The sequence below is a fragment of the Cryptomeria japonica genome, chromosome 1 (assembly GCF_030272615.1).
Source record: "Cryptomeria japonica chromosome 1, Sugi_1.0, whole genome shotgun sequence".
Lineage (NCBI taxonomy): Eukaryota > Viridiplantae > Streptophyta > Pinopsida > Cupressales > Cupressaceae > Cryptomeria > Cryptomeria japonica.
The window spans coordinates 671,971,120-671,990,033 of NC_081405.1; the positions used below are offsets into that span (position 1 = coordinate 671,971,120).

The 18,914-nt window shown below is 36.5% G+C and overlaps 1 protein-coding gene across 1 annotated transcript; it reads left to right on the forward strand.

The window, feature by feature from the left end:
- Positions 1–1,859: 1,859 nt before the first annotated feature.
- Positions 1,860–3,565, forward strand: LOC131026779 (PRA1 family protein B2). Its single transcript, XM_057956750.2, has one exon. The coding sequence runs from the start codon at positions 2,305–2,307 to the stop codon at positions 2,908–2,910; it is 606 nt and encodes a 201-aa protein (XP_057812733.2). The 5' UTR covers positions 1,860–2,304; the 3' UTR covers positions 2,911–3,565.
- Positions 3,566–18,914: the final 15,349 nt, after the last annotated feature.

Genomic DNA, 18,914 nt, shown 5'->3' on the forward strand with positions numbered 1-18,914 from the left:
CATTACACCTTCGCATGTAAGAATACAAACATTCTTACAACAAGGTATCAGTACTTGTTTACATTACAAACATTTACATTTACAACATTCTCATTTCTTGGTTAATTCCAAAACCGGGGTTTGACCTAAAGGCAAACCCCTCATCCCTAACCCCCCAATCGTCCTCTCTTTTCTGTGTGTAGGTTGCAGGTACGCGGCTGTAATTGAAGATCTGGAATCCTTGTGCAGAGACGAACAGATCCCCCTTCGTTTCGCGGATTTTTCGGAGGACCGTGTGCCCGTCGGGCGTTATCGTCCCGTCAACTTTCGCTCAAATTTGCAGAACAACACCGTCTCGACATTTTACTGCTAATTCCAGGTCCGCAGCTTCATCCCATATCCCTATCTCTGTTTATAAGCGAATCTTTCCTACTTTACATGCATTCCTAGTTCAATCTTTCTATCTATATTCTTTACAAAAGAGGGTATCCTTGATGTCACAACCCTTGAAACTCATTTAGAATCCAATCTTGCATTGCGTGGGATTGGATCTTGTGGGTTTCAACCCCTCTTTTGAATGTAAAGTCTCCCCTAAGTGAAAACCATCAACCCTAGTGACTCTCCCTTCTCTCTCCTTGAAGTTGGGGAGGGGAGAACAACTAGGGTTCGATTTTTCCGCTTTACAATAGCCCTCAGAGTATATTAGTGAAGTTGAATGGCTCACAAATAACACACCAAGAATAAAAACTTATTGAATACAAGACCCAACACCATATCAAATACCTACTAATTAAAAAACTCGGCACCATAAATGATGGAACTAAAATATCTATAATACTTTAAAAAAAACACAATATCTAATACCTACTAAATGTACCATAAACAATGGCTAAAGTATATATGAAGATATTTGTACTTAGTATGAAGAGTATTAGAAGGTCCACAATATGCACCAATAATTTTATGAAGAAAAGATCAACCAAACGGCTAGCTTCCTTGTCAAAATTAATAGTAGGAGATCCAACATGGAAAAGAGCATGAAGATAAATTAAGGAACGTTTTTCTTGGTCCCATAGATTGTTTTAGTCTTGTGAACGTCATTAAAATCTTTCATTCATTAATTCATTTCTGAAGGAGTTCAACCCCTTAAAGGAACATGATGAAAAATACTACCTAGGTGGCAATTAAGGGAAAGGTGAGACTTCTAGTTGCACAACTGAGGGCTGGTTTTCATCTTCTTAGATATGAGATGGGTAGATGGATAGTCCCTAAGAAAGAGTGGGATGAAGAACTTGTCTTTTCTGCAATAAAGAGCTGGTGAGAAACGAATGACACTTCATGATTGATAGACATCCGTACTCAATATGAAAGAAATTTGAAGGTGGGCAATCTAAATGAATTATTTGAGGAAACAAGGTTTCACAAAACCATGGGTTTCTTGACCAAGATCCATAATAGAAAAAAATGGCATTGAAAGGAACTTGAAAATTGTCAATGATGATACTCTAGTCCCATAAATTGATGGTCTCTTGGACATCATTAAAACTCACTCATTCATCCATTCACTACTCGTAAACCCAATAATTTATCCCCTCTCACTTTTTACTCAATATGAAAGCAATTTTAAGGCAAGCAATCTAAATGAGTTATTTGAAGAGGCAAGACTTCATGAAACCACAGATTTTTTGATCAAGATCCATAATAGAAAAAGTGACATTAAAAAGAACTTGAAAATTGTCAACAACAATGATATTCTTGATCCTATAGACCAATAACCTCTATACATCATTAAAACTCACTCATTCATTCCTTCTTCATAAACTCAAATATTTATTCCCCTCACCTCTTAAGGCACATGACCGCCCACCGCACCTCATGTGCCTTGTCACTTTCGCAGCACCGAAAGGAAAAACACAGCCTCATTGCCCAAGGTACCGATCGACCCCACCCAACACGTGATAAACACCCAACACGTCATTATTATCAAGAAATCCCACCAATTTTTCCACCAATACACATCTCAGATCTCCACATTCCTCTGGATCTCCACATCCCGATCAGGAAAAATCCTTCAGCAAACCATGATACCGACTTGTTCTCATTCATATTAAGAAACCCCCCATTTCTCCACCAATACACATTTCAGATCACAACATTCCTCTGGCTCTCCCCATCCCGATCAGGAAAAATCCTTAAGCAAACCATGATGCCGACTTCTTCTCATTATTATTAAGAAATCCCCCATTTATCCACCAATACCCATCTCAGATCACAACATTCCTCTGGATCTCCCCATCCCAATCAGGAAAAATCCTTCAGAAAACCATGATGCCGACTTCTTCTCACACCTCAAACACCACCATGACGCCACAATCTCCACCACAACCCTCACTCCCCACCCAAATCGCAGACGCAGGCAAATCTCTGTACGCGCAACGCAGGCCCTGGTCGGAGCTCATCAGCGCCTCCAATGGCGGCACCGCCTTCGCCAAGCCCGATTCATTCGGCGATGCCCTAGCTCGCATCCGCCGCAACGCGGCCTATTTCCGCATCAATTATGCCTTCCTTTTACTGTTGATGGTCCTGTGCAGCCTCCTGAAAGAGCCCGTTGCGTTGCTGGTTATCGTTACCCTAGCCGCCGCCTGGTGCCTGCTTTATCTTTTCCGGACCGAGCCGCTGGTGGTTTTCGATCGGAGCCTGAGCGACGGTGCTGTGCTCGCAGGCTTGACCTTGGGTACCATTTTGGCGCTCTTTCTGACAGGGGTTACGGGTACCATTTTAATGGCGGTTGCAGTCGGGGCTTTGATCGTGGCTCTGCACGGGGCGTTTAGGGTTACAGATGACCTGTTCATTGATGAAGAGGAGGCAGCGCAGAGCGGACTGCTGGGGCATAGCTACACTGCAATTGCTTCTAATCCAAGGCAAGTTTAGGGTGAATTTTTGTAGGGAGGAATGGAAATTAGGCATTGTTTGAGGGGAGCTTGTGGATGAAATTGTGTAAAGATTTTTAGGGTTACAGGAAATTGTGGATGAAATTGTGTAAAGATTTTTTAGGGTTACAGGAATTGTTGATGAAATTGTGTAACAATTTTTAGGTTACAGGAAATCGTGGATGAAATTGTGTAAAGATTTTTTTAGGGTTACAGAAAATTGTGGATGAATTCGTGTAAAGATTTTTAGTGTTATTGGAAATTAGAGCAAATAGGTTCCCATCTTAGTATTCTAATGAGTGAACTTCAGAAAGGCTCAATGCTTTACATCTGTGAAAGGCTCAATGCTTTACATCTGTGAGCATCAACTAGATGCAATGAGGGCTAAGCAGACCATTAATTCTCATGAGAGATGGGTTCACTTAGGTGCAATGAGTGCTAAGCGACCATTCATTCACATGAGAGATGTGTTCACCTAGATGCAATGAGTGCTAAGCAGACCATTCATTCTCGTGAGAGATGTGTTCACCTAGATGCAATGAGTGTTAAGCAGACCATTCATTCTCTTGAGAGATGAGACTAATATTTGTTCTATATGAAAGGTTTTGTGAGTTCTGATTTGTTTGAACTTGTAAAATAGAAATTGTTTTTGTTTATATCATTGATTAAAATTGAAAACAATTGTATAGTAAACAGTATGTAATTTGTTGAATTGTGTTCAAAATCTTATGAAATTCTTTTGATGGGTCTTTAGACTATATATTATGGTCTTTCTATAATGTACCATGTAATTTGGAGTAAATTGTTGATTTAGAAATCACACGAGTTTTTCTGTGAATTTGCTTATTTGGAAGATTTTATATATGTAAATAATGGTATGTAGTCACATCATGTAAGCTATACATGGTTTTAATGAATTTGGACATCTTGCAATTGTCTTTCTAACTAATAAGTTATCATATACATGTTTCATTTCATACTAGTTGAATGTGTATGTGGCAACATAGTTGTCAATAATGATGATGTCTCACTCCTACTAATATGTTTTTTTTTTCGTGCACTGAAAATCAAAACAAATTAAAGAATCCTTTCTCACAAGCTTTTATAGAAATGTTTTTCCTTTAAAATTGAATATGCCTAGAAAAAAAAATTTGGAATAACTTTTGCAATTTAAAAATATTTACATTTATAATTTTATTGCTAAAAATTACTTTTATGGCTTAAAATTTTCATATCTATAGTTTAACAATAAAGCTGTGTGAAAAGTTGTGTCCTTTTTTCATTACAATTTGCTTTGGGAATTTATGTTAGTAATAGTAAACGTTCAAATGTATGTTGTATATACATAATTTGTATGAAATAATAAAAATGGAGTTTTCATATTTAATGAGTTAAGAGTAAACAATCTGTATGAAATAATAATATTTTAATGAAAGAGAATTTTACCATATTTTAAAAATAATAAGAGTAACAGAAGTTTATGATAATGAGTAACGTTAGAGAATTTGTTCCTCTTATTGATGACCATGAAAATTAATATTATGATAATGAGGAACATGTGGATCAACTAGAAGTTGCACAAAAACTTTCTAATCTAGTTAATAACTTGTTCATTAATAAATTATTATTAAAATTATTTTTTCTTATTATCAAGCATTAGCTTGACTCTCTTCCAAATCGATATGATTGGCAATTGATTTTGTTTGTGTAGACTTAGCCAAATCGATATGATTGGCACATTTGATTTTGCAGATTTTTTTTGGAATTTATTGAATATGAGATTGGTATCGAATTTGATCATTTGTTGTACTGAAGTTTTTTTGGGTCCCTTACACCAAATGGAGCCCAATCGACTCCATGTAGGCTTGTTGTCCTGCAGGTTACTTTGTTCATAAATACCTTTATCTTGGCTGCCCCATTCCAAACGTTGTAGCTGGAGATCGATTCCATTGGAACCAATTGGTCTAGCTGGATCTCTTTGTGGCACAGTCAAACTCTCATGTGACCAAGAACGCCCTCTCTTCTTTTCTCTTCCTCGGTGATTTATGAATGGGCGATCTGTTTGTTTGTTTTTCTTTATGGTTCGAATTTGTTGAGTCTGCTCTCTCACACTTCTATTTTCTCTCTGTACTGGGTTGATCTGCCTTGGATGGTGTTTGATTGCTGACCTTGGCTGCCCTCTGTAGCCTATCGAATTGCAGTCCTGAATGCTTCCTTTAGCTAACGCCTTGTTTCACTTCGAATTCTCTGTGTCTCACATCACAAATTGATAAGAGATAGAACCCACAGCCAAATCGGTTTTAGAGGATGGCCAAGCTGACTTCTCCTATACAAGACATTCATATTTTGCTCATCGTTGAAGCTATGCCTATTCATTATTGCAGAATAGTTTCTTCTTCATTTCGTTTTACCACCTTACCATTCTGAGAGTTTCCTATCTTGAAACAGCGATACTTGTAGGATTGGCTGGAAGTAAGTCTGGGTTGTTGATAGGTTTCCGTTGGCGGCAGAGCTGGTTCAATGTCGACTCCTTCCCTATAAATTGCAGCTTATATTAATCATTAGTTAGGGTGGAATCCAATATTAAATCTATTTATTCACCTAATTAAATTTTGGAAGTGAGATGAATTTCATAATTGGGTAAAAACTAGGAATTAATTTTGAGATATTAATAATAATTGAGTTTTAGCTGGGAAGGGTAATTTGACTCATTTTAGTGTTTATGATGGATGCATGTTGGAAAGATGTGCTTGATTATGGGTTAAACAGGGAAGGGTGTTTTCACCTATCTCAAAAGGGTTATTTTGGTCAAATAGCATAATTTAATTACTCCTTGTCATAACACATCTAGCTAAGTTCAATAGTTTGGTTATTAGATACTACATGCACGCACAGGGTCCATTCTTGACAATTGATGTCAATTTGCTAATAAACTTTGTCGTGAGGGATGAGAGCTTATCATGAGCACCAGGAAGTGAAAGCTTCGTTTGTTTGGGCGGATAAAACGTCTGGGTCATATGTCTGTCTTTTAGATTGCAGATGGAGGTGAGTCTGATGGCAATGGAGATGTTACATCTAGAGACAAGATTCATATTGTGGCATTGTAAAACCCTATGTATTAAATGTATGTTGTATTATTGTTTCATTGTAATAGACCAATGAGGTCTATTGATTATAGGCTAAGTAAGCCATGTAAATGACCTATGACGTCTAATGATGTAAATGTGACAGGAAGTCGCCATGTGACTATTTTGTACCGATTGGGGGTGGCCATGTCGCCAGGACATTATCAATTTCCGTCAAAGTCACGGCCCGATCGCCATATGTTTTATGCAATTAAATGTTTGTATGCGATGATTTCGCCAATACAATATATGGTGGACACAGTAAATTTAATTTTTTCGCCTACACTCTCCGAGGTTGCCTTAATAGATGACCTTAATTCGCCTATAGGCATGTGAAGATTTGTTAGCCAATGGGACCCAATTCGCCCGACATCTTGTCGACGCGTGTCTCCATTCACCCCAACTTTCGCCAACTATATTGTATTCGCCAATTATTTGGATGACCTATAATCGCCTCGAAAATTACATGTCGTATTTGGACGACCTATAATCGCCTCGAAAATTACATAAGTCGTGTTATAGTTACACGGGATTTGCCAAATATTTGTATACCATATAAAATTTCCGCGGAATTCGCCATATAAGGATTGGTATAAATACATGCAAAAATTAGATCTATCTCAACACAATCTGGTGGGTTCTAGGCTGTGAATTTTGATCAATAGCAAAGTTTCAGACCAAGGAAAATAATTGTTGTTGATTGCATTGGCGCCTGCTAGTGACCTAAAGCCTAAAGGTGAGCGATCATATTTTTGATGTGGTATATTATACATTATAGTCTATTATTGCTTCTTCAACAAATTGATATTTTTTTGGCAGTTTTTATTTCGTTGGAGATGTCGAACTGGAAGAGGGGTAGGAAACCTGAATGTGGGGAAGGCCATGAAAGGCCAACAAAAAGCAGAATGTTGTCTTCATACTTTGGCATTGGAAAAGATTGTGGTGAAAATCAGGAAGGTACATCATCACAAGTACAAGTACAAAATTCACCACCTACACCACATGTTGAAGACGACGGCGAACCTGATATCTCAAATCAGGATGATCTTGAAGAAGATTATCTGGTAGATGCCCAAGTTAACCGGAATGATATAATCAACTTGGGTGATAATGCCATTGATGATAATGCATGGAAGGGGAAAATAAAAGCCATATCAAAAAAGGGTGAACCACAATAAAAAAAAGATCAAGAGTGGGATATGTCAGTGAGGAATTTTCAAATTAATTGGGCATCAAAGTATCCATTCATTGAACCAGTGGAGAATCCAATTGAAGGCGAGCCTCCAATAGAATGCAGGTGTAAGATTTGCACTTGGAAACATAATAAGGAAATTAGGTTGCAACTAAAATTTGACACCATAGAAAAACATATGGGTAAAGTTTATGAAAAACAAATGATAGACGGGGTTGAAAAATCAGTGATAAGATGGAAAACAAAGGAGGAATGTAAGCATGTGAGGAATGTCGAAGAGTATTATTTTCATGAGAAAATACAGATGAAATCTGCTGAAGTTAAAGGTTCTATTGAAGCTAGTTTTGGAAAAACAATGCAAATAGAACAACTGGGAAAAGCTATTCAGTTAAGCATTGTTTTTTATATTTTGAGCAGAGGGCGTGCTATGACAGATTTCCCATCAATTAGTGGTTTATTACACTTTTTGAAAGCTCCTAACTATCCTAATAGACACTGGTCAGTAAACAGTGGATGGGAAAGAGCAAGTTGTCTTGTTGAGGTTGAAAAAGAAGATGTAAAGGAAAAAATAAGAGAGTCAAACTTTATTGCATTTTTTTTAGACGAATTTACGATAGTAGACAATACTTCATGGGTATGCATGCGCGTTTATACTATAGAGAATCATACCCGCCAACCTCATCTACTATCTGTTGCTAAAATGAAGGAGAGTGCGACAACGGAAAATTTATTTCAACTAGTAAAGAGAAGTTTAATTGAATATGGAGGTATGGATGACATGACGGTAGCCAAAAAATTGGTTTGTGTTGAAACAGATGGAGTTTCAGTAATGCAAGGTCACATGAATGGTCTTTGTACAAAGATTGAAACTTCATTTGCACCGTACATTACTGCAATTCACTGCATGACTCACATAATGAATCTACCTTTAGGAATTGTGAGCAAGTTTGCTTCGGTTAAAAAAATTGAAATTTTAATCAGAGAGCTCTACTCACACTTATGTCGAAGTCCCAAGCGATTTTTGGAATTTCAACACTTTGCTAATGGAATAACTGATGGAAACAAGATTCTCAAAGATAATGATACCAGATGGATCTCTTTGGATGGTCCAACGCATCGAGTGTTTTCAAAATATCCATCCTTGATTGGACTATTTCACACAAGTCGCAACGAATCAGATCAACTGAAATTTCTTGACCTTCTTCGGAGGTTAAGTGATTTAGAGACACTCTTAACTTTAGCAGCTCTTATGCCCATGCTAGAGGAAATGAGGAATATTATGAAGGCTGCCCAAAAAAGAGCTCTGTGTATTGCAGAATATGCTACGCTGTGTAAGATGACATGCATGACCCTTGGCAATCTCTATCGAAATCAACCAACACTATCTGATGAAAAATTTGTTAAGTGGTGGATACTCATAGATTTGAATAATCCTGATAACTTTTTACAAATCGGTGCAGACGGGGAGGTATGTGCCAATGTATGGGGAGTTGAAATACCAATGCATTTCTATGCCACGGTCGACCCCGAGGAACCAGGAAAGCGCCCCAGGAAGCAACTAGCAAGAGTTACAAGGGAAGATTTCAACAAGATTGTTGAAACTGTAACTACTTCTATGAAAAAAATTGCATATGATATTTCCTCAAATTAGAAGCAGATTCCCTCCTAACAACCTTCTCAAAGCCATGTCTATTGTGTTTCCTCATTATTGGAGCCTCAACATTGCATCTGATTTTCGAAGTAAGCTACTAATTTTGATAAAACAATTTTGCACATCCAGAGAATTGAATGAGTAACTATAAATGGAATATTAGACGAAACTCATCTTCGAGAGCAATCATCTCATTTTGCATACACTATGAGAGAACAACATGGCAAAATGGAGAACCCCCGCGAGGAGGGATCAATAACAAGGCTTTGGAAAACTATACCCAAGAACTCAGCATTGCGTGATTCAATGCCAGAATATGTGAAGCTTGCTGATTTATGTCTTACCATGATATTGGGTTTGGTGGAAGATGAGAGAGTTTCAGTGCTTTGGGGTTCCTAAAATCAAAGCTAAGAAACAAACTAGACAAAAATTTGGAAAATTGCTTGAGGCTCTATACATCTAGGTATCATGTCCACACTTTTCCTTACGATAGGGCATTGCAAATCTGGAGGTCCAAATGTGAAAGAAGAGGTTTGGGCAACACTTCAAACCAAAGTGCCAGTGGGACTATTGACTCATGTACTAGACCTACTGGTAGCATTGAGATGTAGTTCACCGAAGGTATGCAGACTCAGAGTGAAGAAACCACAGACAAGAATCAAGAAAGCTCTGAATTTGATGAGGATGAATGGCAATTGTAAGAGATTGGTATTTATTAATCTATTACTGTATCTCATCATTCATATTACAAAAGCATATTACTTTTTGCAATTAGAATTTAATATTGATTTGTAATTGTATTTTTCAACTTTCTATTTCCAAATTTAAAATAGCATAAAAAAAGACCATAATGTGTTTATTGATACAGAGATGTTTATTGTTTATATAGACATGTTTGATACATTTCAGAACCATATGATACAATTCATTCAATAGTAATACACATGTCGAGAACTTAGATTTTTCATTAATTCTTGTAAAATATAGCCATATGATACAATTCATTCAATAGTAATACACCAATTTGTGTGATTCTCCATGCAAATTGCAAAAGTGAATACAACAGCTCCTATGTGATTCTCCAATGTCCATGCAAAAGTGAATACAAAGTTTCAAAACCCTTTGCAAATGACCTTGAATTCTCTTTTATAGAAACAAGGGAGCAACAACAGCTTCAGGTCGAATTGCAAGTTTGCAACATGTGAAGACTCAACATCAAAATCACAAACTCAGCACAGATTTATATGGCCATCACAGGTCGTATTAGCAATTTGACATCTACTACATGTCTGATGTCTCATGTTCAAAAAACAGAGTTCAAAATTAAATATTAATTCATGCCATGACAAATTAAATATAGATAATAGCAGTGTCTAAAACCTAGTAATCAGAAATAGAGAAATGCATAAATGTTAAAGCAAGGGAGAATTTGAGAATAAAAATTTACTGGCTGAAGTTTTGCACTGTGCATCATAAATTCATAGGTTGGATTAGCAAAATAGCAATACGAAGTGCTGGTTTTTTCTATTCACAAAACAAATTTATTTCAAGCGATGCCAAATTCCAAACAGAAAAAACATAAAACCTTGAAATTAAGAGTAAAATAAGAAAATCGTGCAATACATACTATGATTCTTAAGATTTATCTGCCAGTTTTTGTAGGGTGCTCCACTCTTTGTCTGATGGAAGGTCAATATTTTGTAAACTACGGAATGTCAACTGCAACTTCGTCAACATTTCATATTTAGAAGATTGACTTGACATCACTGTTTCATCCAATACTGAATTTAGAGTTGTAAATGGTTGGATGAATTCCAGAAAGCTTTGGGGAGTTGTGTCCTTAGGAAGCAAGTCTAAATCAGACTTCATTTTTATCTCCATGCTTTTTTTGTAAGCTTCTTTTCCAATGAATTTATTTGATGAGTCAACGGTCTTAGGCAAACCAAGTTTAATCAAATTATTTTTCTTTTCTTGCAGCTTAAATATCTTTTTTCCACAATTTTCCATAACTTCTGATGTTTCCTTTAGTTTCTAGCATTTTTAAATGATAGATGATGTTTTAACTATGGCATCAATGCGGCTCTTAATTTCCTTGGATGCCAAGTAGTTGTCACTGGAACTGTAGACTACTTGCAGAATCTTTTTTGCCATATCCTCTTTTGAATAAACATGTATGCTCTTCTCAAAGTGTCATTTGATTTTCATATAAATTACTCTCAGACTTTCATTCAATTCAAACTATTCACACGACTTGTCACTCCTCTGCATTATTTTCCGCCAAATGTTTTCTTGTATATACTTTGTTGTATTTTTCATATTATCTTTCAATCTATCCTCCAAAGTTTTTATTTTAGCATTTGCATTGTGCAGGTCTTTTTTCATTTGTGCACATTTTTTTCTTTCTTCCTCCACTTCCTCTTGCAAATGTTTTTCTTTTTCCTTCCCACGATCCAATAGGTCCTGTAATTTTCTCCTTTCGGCAGCAGCAGACTCATAACTTGTGTATAATTTTTGAAAACTGGCTCTTTCTTCGTCAAAATTTTAACTGCTTTTAGCCAGTTTTTCACTCAGGTCCTTCAATTCTGCATCCATCTTCTCCTGCTCTGCAATTTCTACTGCAGGGCTTGAATTTTTTTATCCTTTTCTGTAAATCATTGCACTTGTTATCAGTTGCTTTCCTCTTTGATTTTTTCGTTTGCCAAGTCTGCCTGTAACTTTTCTATTTGTTTCTCCAGTTTATTTTTTTCTCTCTCCACCTTTAGTAGTGAAGTGTAGACCACTTCGTTAGTCCTTTTTGACACACTAATTTTGTCCACATTATGTACTTTGGAAAAATCCATTTGGAGGGTGCTAACTTGAAATTGAGAGGGATCTATCTGACTGTGTGGTGGATTTTTATCTTTAGTTGGGGTTGGGGGCATAACAACCATGAACTCCATCATATCTTTTTGTGGGTCATATGTTGGAAATACCCTGTTCCTTGCAGGGTCTTCGTTTAAAACTTCAGTCAGGGAAACCCTATGAAATGCTTTCTTTTTTTTCTTTATTTGTTTTTGTTGTGTGTTCATATTTTTCATAGTAATCACAAAATTGAAAATCTGGGCTTGCTGAAGCAATTGAATGTTTGAAAGGTGACATAGGAATACCAGAGGCTCCAATTCCACTTATTCCTGTGGATTTAACTAATGCTTGATTAGGATTACCAACAACAATTCCTGATCCTGTCCCACTCCCACTGACACTTTCATGTGTAGTTTTCATAATCTTTTTAGGTGTGTGATTTGAAGCTGCAAATGATTGTTTTGTATTGTCAGTGACACTTGATATAGGATTCTAAATAGTATTAGTATCTACCACTAGTGGCCTCTTGCTAGAGATATTTTGTTGTAGCCCTTGTCCAACAACAAGACAACTAGTATCAGTAGTACTAGTAGTACCCATGCCAACCCCACCAATCACAACATCACTTGACTGAACAATAATGAGAATACTATCCCCAGATTCCCCCCCTGTGGCAGTGGCACTTGATTCACCACCAATGAGAATACCATGATGTGGTGGTGGTTGTGGATTTGAACCTAAAACAAATGTAGGTGGACCCTGAGGGTAATGAGTAGTACCTATCTGTGATGAATCTGAAGAATTAAGTCCAATGAATGGTTTAACAAGAGATTTTGATTTTGACTCTGATGGAAGTTGTACCTGAAGTGGATACCAAATGCCCTCTCCTCTGGCACCTAGACCACCACCTTTAAAACCCATTTTTTCCACAATGCTTGCCCCTTTGCTATATTTTTCTTTCATGGACTCATTGACTGCACCTAATATTTTAGGGACTGTAGTAGTTGTTGGAGTGGGCTCAACCTCATACTCATCATCATCTTCACTCCTGTCATATGTTGTTGTGGGATGCTCCATATTCCACAATTTGCTAAACTCTCCATCCTCGTCGATGTTCTCAAATTCTGCACTGGTCTTTGGTTCACCGAGATTCTTCCTCATAGTCCAAAAATCATTTATTTTGGTTTGAGTCCAAAAACTATCTTTACATTCTTGCAGAATTGATTTGGGAATAGATTTCTTAGATGGATTAGCAGATTTTAGGTAGAAATTGTAGGACCTCCTATTTTGGGTGTCCCGACCCTCCTTTGTTGTCCTTTGTGTGTGCAATGCCATAATTTGTGATGAAATTTCTTCTGTTGAAATGTTATTGTCAGCTGCAATTTTCTCCATCTCTTTTTTAACCTCATCCCATGAGTCCATGTTTCTAAGCTTTTCTAGCAATGGTTTACTTTCATGTTGACATAACGTTGAAGATTTCTCATTTTTCTTAAGCCTTGCTTGAACTACATTGATTGGATCATACTGCCAAAGACCCTCATCACCAAAGTTAAAAACTGTCAAAAAATCATGTGCCACATTGAATGCTTTTCACTCAAATGTGAACCCTTCACATTAGAAAGGCAAGGAAGGAAATATGCTCTTCTTTTGTTGACCATGGAAGTGCCTATCTGTGCTCTCCAATTGCCGTACATACTCCAATGCAAATACCCTCTCTGTCACATGTATTGGAAGTCTGCATGGTTTTATTGTCGATTCGTAAAACCTTAACACACTGAATTCTTCCATGAAGAACCAGTCAGCCAATTCTATTTGACTTCCGAGTTGAGTGCAATCTCTACAAGACACAAACAACCTAGGCATTGGAGTGTTTGTAATTTCATTATACATTGGTGCCAAAAAGAAGTCTACAAAATGGTTGTAGTTCTTTATCTTATCATGCATCCTTATCTTTGGTGTCCATTCATATATTGGACACTCTGTTCTCTTCCCAGTCTTCTCATCAATCTTAAAGTTCACAATTTGAAGCTTGTTGGTCTCAAATATTGCATGATACATGGATAGAAGGAGATAGCACAAGTAGGATGAGAACCTAAATGTCTTACAGGAACCTTTTTTGATCATTAGTAATTGTTTTTGCATGGATTGAACAACGTGCTCAATAAAATTATATCTTACTGGCTGACCTAAACAATAGATATTATTTGAAGAAGGCTTGCACCCACTTCCCTATCATTTTCCAATCCCAGGCAAAATGACAGCAAGGAAATAGTATCCCCAACCCATGGAACAAAAATGTTAGAATTATACGGAAGCTTATGATTCTGATCCAACAAAATACCACTCTTTATTAGAGCTTTGATAAATGAATCTCTGCGACTTGAATCAAGACTTTCATAATTCCCTGCCAGCTTTCCTAGGTCAATTTGGACGTTTGAGTTTTGGGCTTCAAATCCTAGGTTCAACAAACAAGCAAATTCTCCCTCGTTTATGGATAGAATTTCCTCTTTTGAATTTTTATTGACAATTGCTTTTTTATCTTCATCATAATTTTTGGCGCAGAGCATGACAAAATCAGGGCAAGGGAATACCTCAAGTAACACCATGCTTCCCAATCCAGCATCCCACGATGCGATTTTATTTGTTCTTTGTTTTAACATTGGGTTGAAAACATTAAATTTTGCCTTGGTTGCATCTTTCGCCTTACTAGACAATGCATATCTAATATCTATGATACGCGTTTCACCATGGATAGCAGGGTCATAAATATCATGGTATTCACCAGTGAAACCTGGTGTTTTAACCAGCTCGGTTAGGTACATTTTATTTTTCACTTTGCTTCCTATTGAACTACTGCTTCCCATTTACCCCATCGTTGTTATTGTTAATAATTCAAAATAATGCTAGATAAAATCTTGAAAATGCTAACCCTCATATTGGACCACGAGATTAAAAAAAACAAAAAGGCGGGATGTAGGTGTTCTAGATTTTACCAGGAATTTCTATTTCACTAGACTGGCACAGACAGTCTTTGTTGCAACTTGCATTCCTCAATCTAGTAGTTGTTTCTGAATCTCCCTCGATTTATAGGTTTGTCCATGAAATGAAATACGATTATGACTTACGAGTCTCTTATTTTGAAAACTCTGAAAAGTACAAAAGTAATACCTAAAGGGCAAAATATCTAGAATCATGTTGTAATTTTATTAATTACTATTAATAACTATTCGATGCCAAAGGACAAAACATTCATTACTTCAGTATAAATTCTGAGGACATTAAGAATCATGTTGTAATTTTATTAATTATTAATAACTATTTGATGCCGAAGGACAAAACATTCATTACTTCAATATAAATTCTGAGGACATTAAATGTAAAACGTTCAATTCTGGACGAATTTCTCACAAATGTGTTCACTTCCCACATTCGGACCAAAATCCACCCTCAGTCGTTGATCTTTGCTCATCCAAGGGACAAGGGTACCCATTGTCAGATGTCGTGGGTCCCATGACTTCTGCTATTTTTCGGGCACGTCACCATACTCGTGTGACTTTACGAGTCTGTTTAATCAGTTTAAACTTCCGCCCAAAAAAGAGCTTTATAGACTTAATTATATTTAATTAAATTTAAAATGTTTCAATTCCAGGCGAAGTTCTCACAAATGTGTTCACTTCCCACATTCGGGCCGAAATCCACCCTAAGCCGTTGATCTTTGCTCATCCAACGGACGATGGTACCTGTTGTCAGTTGTCGTGGGTCCCATGATTTTTGTCAGTTTTCGGTCACGTCACCATACTCGTGCCACTTTTCGGGTCTATTTTTTAAGTCTGTTTAATCATTTTAAACTTCCACCCGAAAAAGAGCTTTATAGACTTAATTATATTTAATTAAATTTAAAATGTTCAATTCTGGGTGAAGTTCTCACAAATGTGTTCACTTCCCACATTCGGGCCAAAATCCACCCTAAGTCGTCAATCTTTGTTTATCCAACGAACGATGGTACTTGTTTTCAGATGTCATGGGTCCCATGACTTCTATCATTTTTCTGGCACGTCACCATACTCGTGTCACTTTTCAGGTCTATTTTTAAATCTATTTAATCATTTTAAACTTCCGCCCGAAAAAGAGCTTTATAGACTTACTTATATTTAATTAAATTTAAAATGTTCAATTTCGGGCAAAGTTCTCACAAATGTGTTCACTTCCCACATTTGGGCCGAAATCCACCCTAAGTCGTTGATCTTTGCTCATCCAACGGACAATGATACCTGTTGAGTGTTGTCAGATGTCATCGCTCTCATAATAAGAGACATTTAAATTTTAAAGATGTGCAATAGTTTGAGATAACTATTAAACCTAATGTTAATATTATTTGTAAAAATTTGAAATTCAAAAATAGTATAAAACATAAAACTTAGTTTCTAGAATAAAACAAATAACTTCAACAAGAAGCAAGTTGGAGTTTTAGTTTTAATTCACTTGTTTTTCGCGAGATAAACTTCTTTTTTATATATATTTATAAAATTATAATCAACCATAATCAATGTACAAATAATTAATGGAACGAACTACATTTTATTTTTTATATATTAAATACATAGGAAGAAGCATTACATAAAAAAGATCACAGTATTAAATTTATTTCCATTGTTTAACAAATTATTGAAATAAAATAGCCCATAGACAAAAAACATTTAAAAAACTTTTATTAATAAAAATGAAATAGAATTATAGAAAGCATTTTTATATCCATATTGATAAGACTCTAAGAGACAAACTGAAACAAACTGGAATTTGAATAATTATCATTAATATTTATGCTTTGAAAATTTACAATTTTTACATTTGAGACTTGAGTCCCTCAAAAACTTAAAAGCCAAAATGAGGGCCCCCGACCCAAGGGGCGGGGCTAGGGCACAGGTAGTGGATGGTTTACAACTTTGCTTTAAGAATCTGGCCCTCCTTCCATGTAGAATTCTTCAGACATCATAAGTTGAGAGAATTCTTCAGACATCATAAGCTAAGAGAATTCTTCAAGCCACATGTAGTTTGGAAAGTAGTTTAGGAGCAACCATTTCCGAAGGAAGTCCCTGCCAATCCGCACCCATTTCCTATGACGCGTCAAGTGCTCCGCATTCAGGTTCAGGAGAAATGGTTGCCTGGCCACTGGCACTGTTTGGTCAAGGAGGGGAAGCTTGGATAATTCACTCGCCCAAGGGATCCCCACCCCTACTTCTGTAAGGAGGACAACAATAATGTCGTCTCCAAGGAAGTCTTCCTTAAAAACCTTTCTCAATAGCATCAACATATCCACCTTGTCTCCTCCGAGGTCCAGAAGAGACGCTAAGAATCAAGATGTAATGTTCGTGTTAACACAGTATCTATTTTTATTTTGCAGAAACTCTTTACCCAACACCATTCACATAGCCTCATTGGTGAACGACCCAACCTCCTTGCAGACTGCTTGGAGGGTTTGGTCTCTAACGAAGCCCAAAAAGGCCCTTTGGTCCTCTGCATAAATGCTTCTCAAGCGGATGTGAGTGTCCATCTTGAGAAAACAGATTAACAAGTTAAACAACCTGAGCCTATAAACCTAAACCAAAGGAAGAATTTAAATACCGCAAGCTCCGACGATTTATCTACCAAATGGCAAAGGCTAATTGAAGATGAAAGAAGCAAAGATTGTATATAAATAATTGAAGCTCTTGATTGTAATAATTACTTCTCTAACCGTATTAATTGCTTTAAATTTTTTTAAATCTTTTGTATCTCTGCAAATCTTTCCCATAAATGCACGAGTGTGTAAAATTGGAAACAACTATAAACCAGTACCAAGTTGGCAAGTACCACATTTGAAGTCATGGGGACAGAGTGGATTGCAGTAAGTGAATAGATATATATTAAATGACCAAAATTATCGATCATAATTTGTGACATTTGATACATGTCTATTGAATCCAATTCCATTCAGGGCACTTTCTGGTGAGCTATGTTCTCTTCAGAAAATTGGCTCGAAATAAAACTTCAGCCATTGATCTACGATCATCGAACGGTTTAAAATCATTGATGGATTTTAGGTATGTGTCACCCTTCACATGTCATAGAGGCCATGCTTATTGATACATCGTGCAAAGTTCAAACTCCGGACTCAATGTGATGTACTGATGTGATGTGATGTGCCTTGTCTATTAATGACAATGAATTCATGAAATCGCCAATAAATTATATATTTTTTTCCATAAATAACAAAATATTCGCCAAAACAAATTCAATAATTTTCAAGCGGTGGATAAAAATCGCCAATACATTTAAATAATTTTTCCTTTGGATTAAAATTTTTCACCCATACAATTATATATTTTTTCCTTTTAACAAAAATTATTCGCCTCCTACAATATATATTTTCCCCATACAACAAGGTATAATTTGCCAGAAATTTATGGAATTTTCGTACCCTAGAAAAAAATCGGCAATACAAATTTTTTTTGCCCTATTTTGAAAAAACATTTCGCCATCCATATGAAAATTTCCCCCTGAAAATAATGTCTGATTCGCCAGGATTTTACACAGTTGCCTGGAGGGTGGTTTCTTAAAGTTATTCCTGCTGCCTACCAACTTTCAGGAGAAGTAGCTACTTGGTGGGACAATGAAAGAGCATAAAACAACTTTCAACTTGGGGAAATCACTTCAGACAATTTTCTCCAACTTTTCTGAAGGAGGTGGCTTCCACAACATTTCTTTAATGGCAGGATAAACGAATTTCAGAAACTGACTCAAGGAGACATGGCAATAACCCAATATTGGGAAAAAAATTCTCACCTATTAAAGTATGTACCACAATATCAGATTAATGAGAACTTTAGGGTTCGTAAGTTCATATTAGGTCTGAAACCACATATAGGAGTGGAAGTTGAAATGCATAGTCCTGAAACCATGGTAGCAGTGTTTGAGAAGGCCACAATGCAGGAACAAGAATTGAAATAGATGTATGAAGCTAGGAACAAAAACTCAGAATTCAAGAAGAGGAAATTTCAAAACAACAATCAAAAGGGTGGAACTCAACATATTAGAAGCATGAAGAAGAACAATACTAGGGTCAACAAAGGACAAAATTTCAATAAGAATAACAACAGGGGGAATAATAACTATGGCAATAATAGGTACAACAACAAGAATAACAACAGGAAGGATAA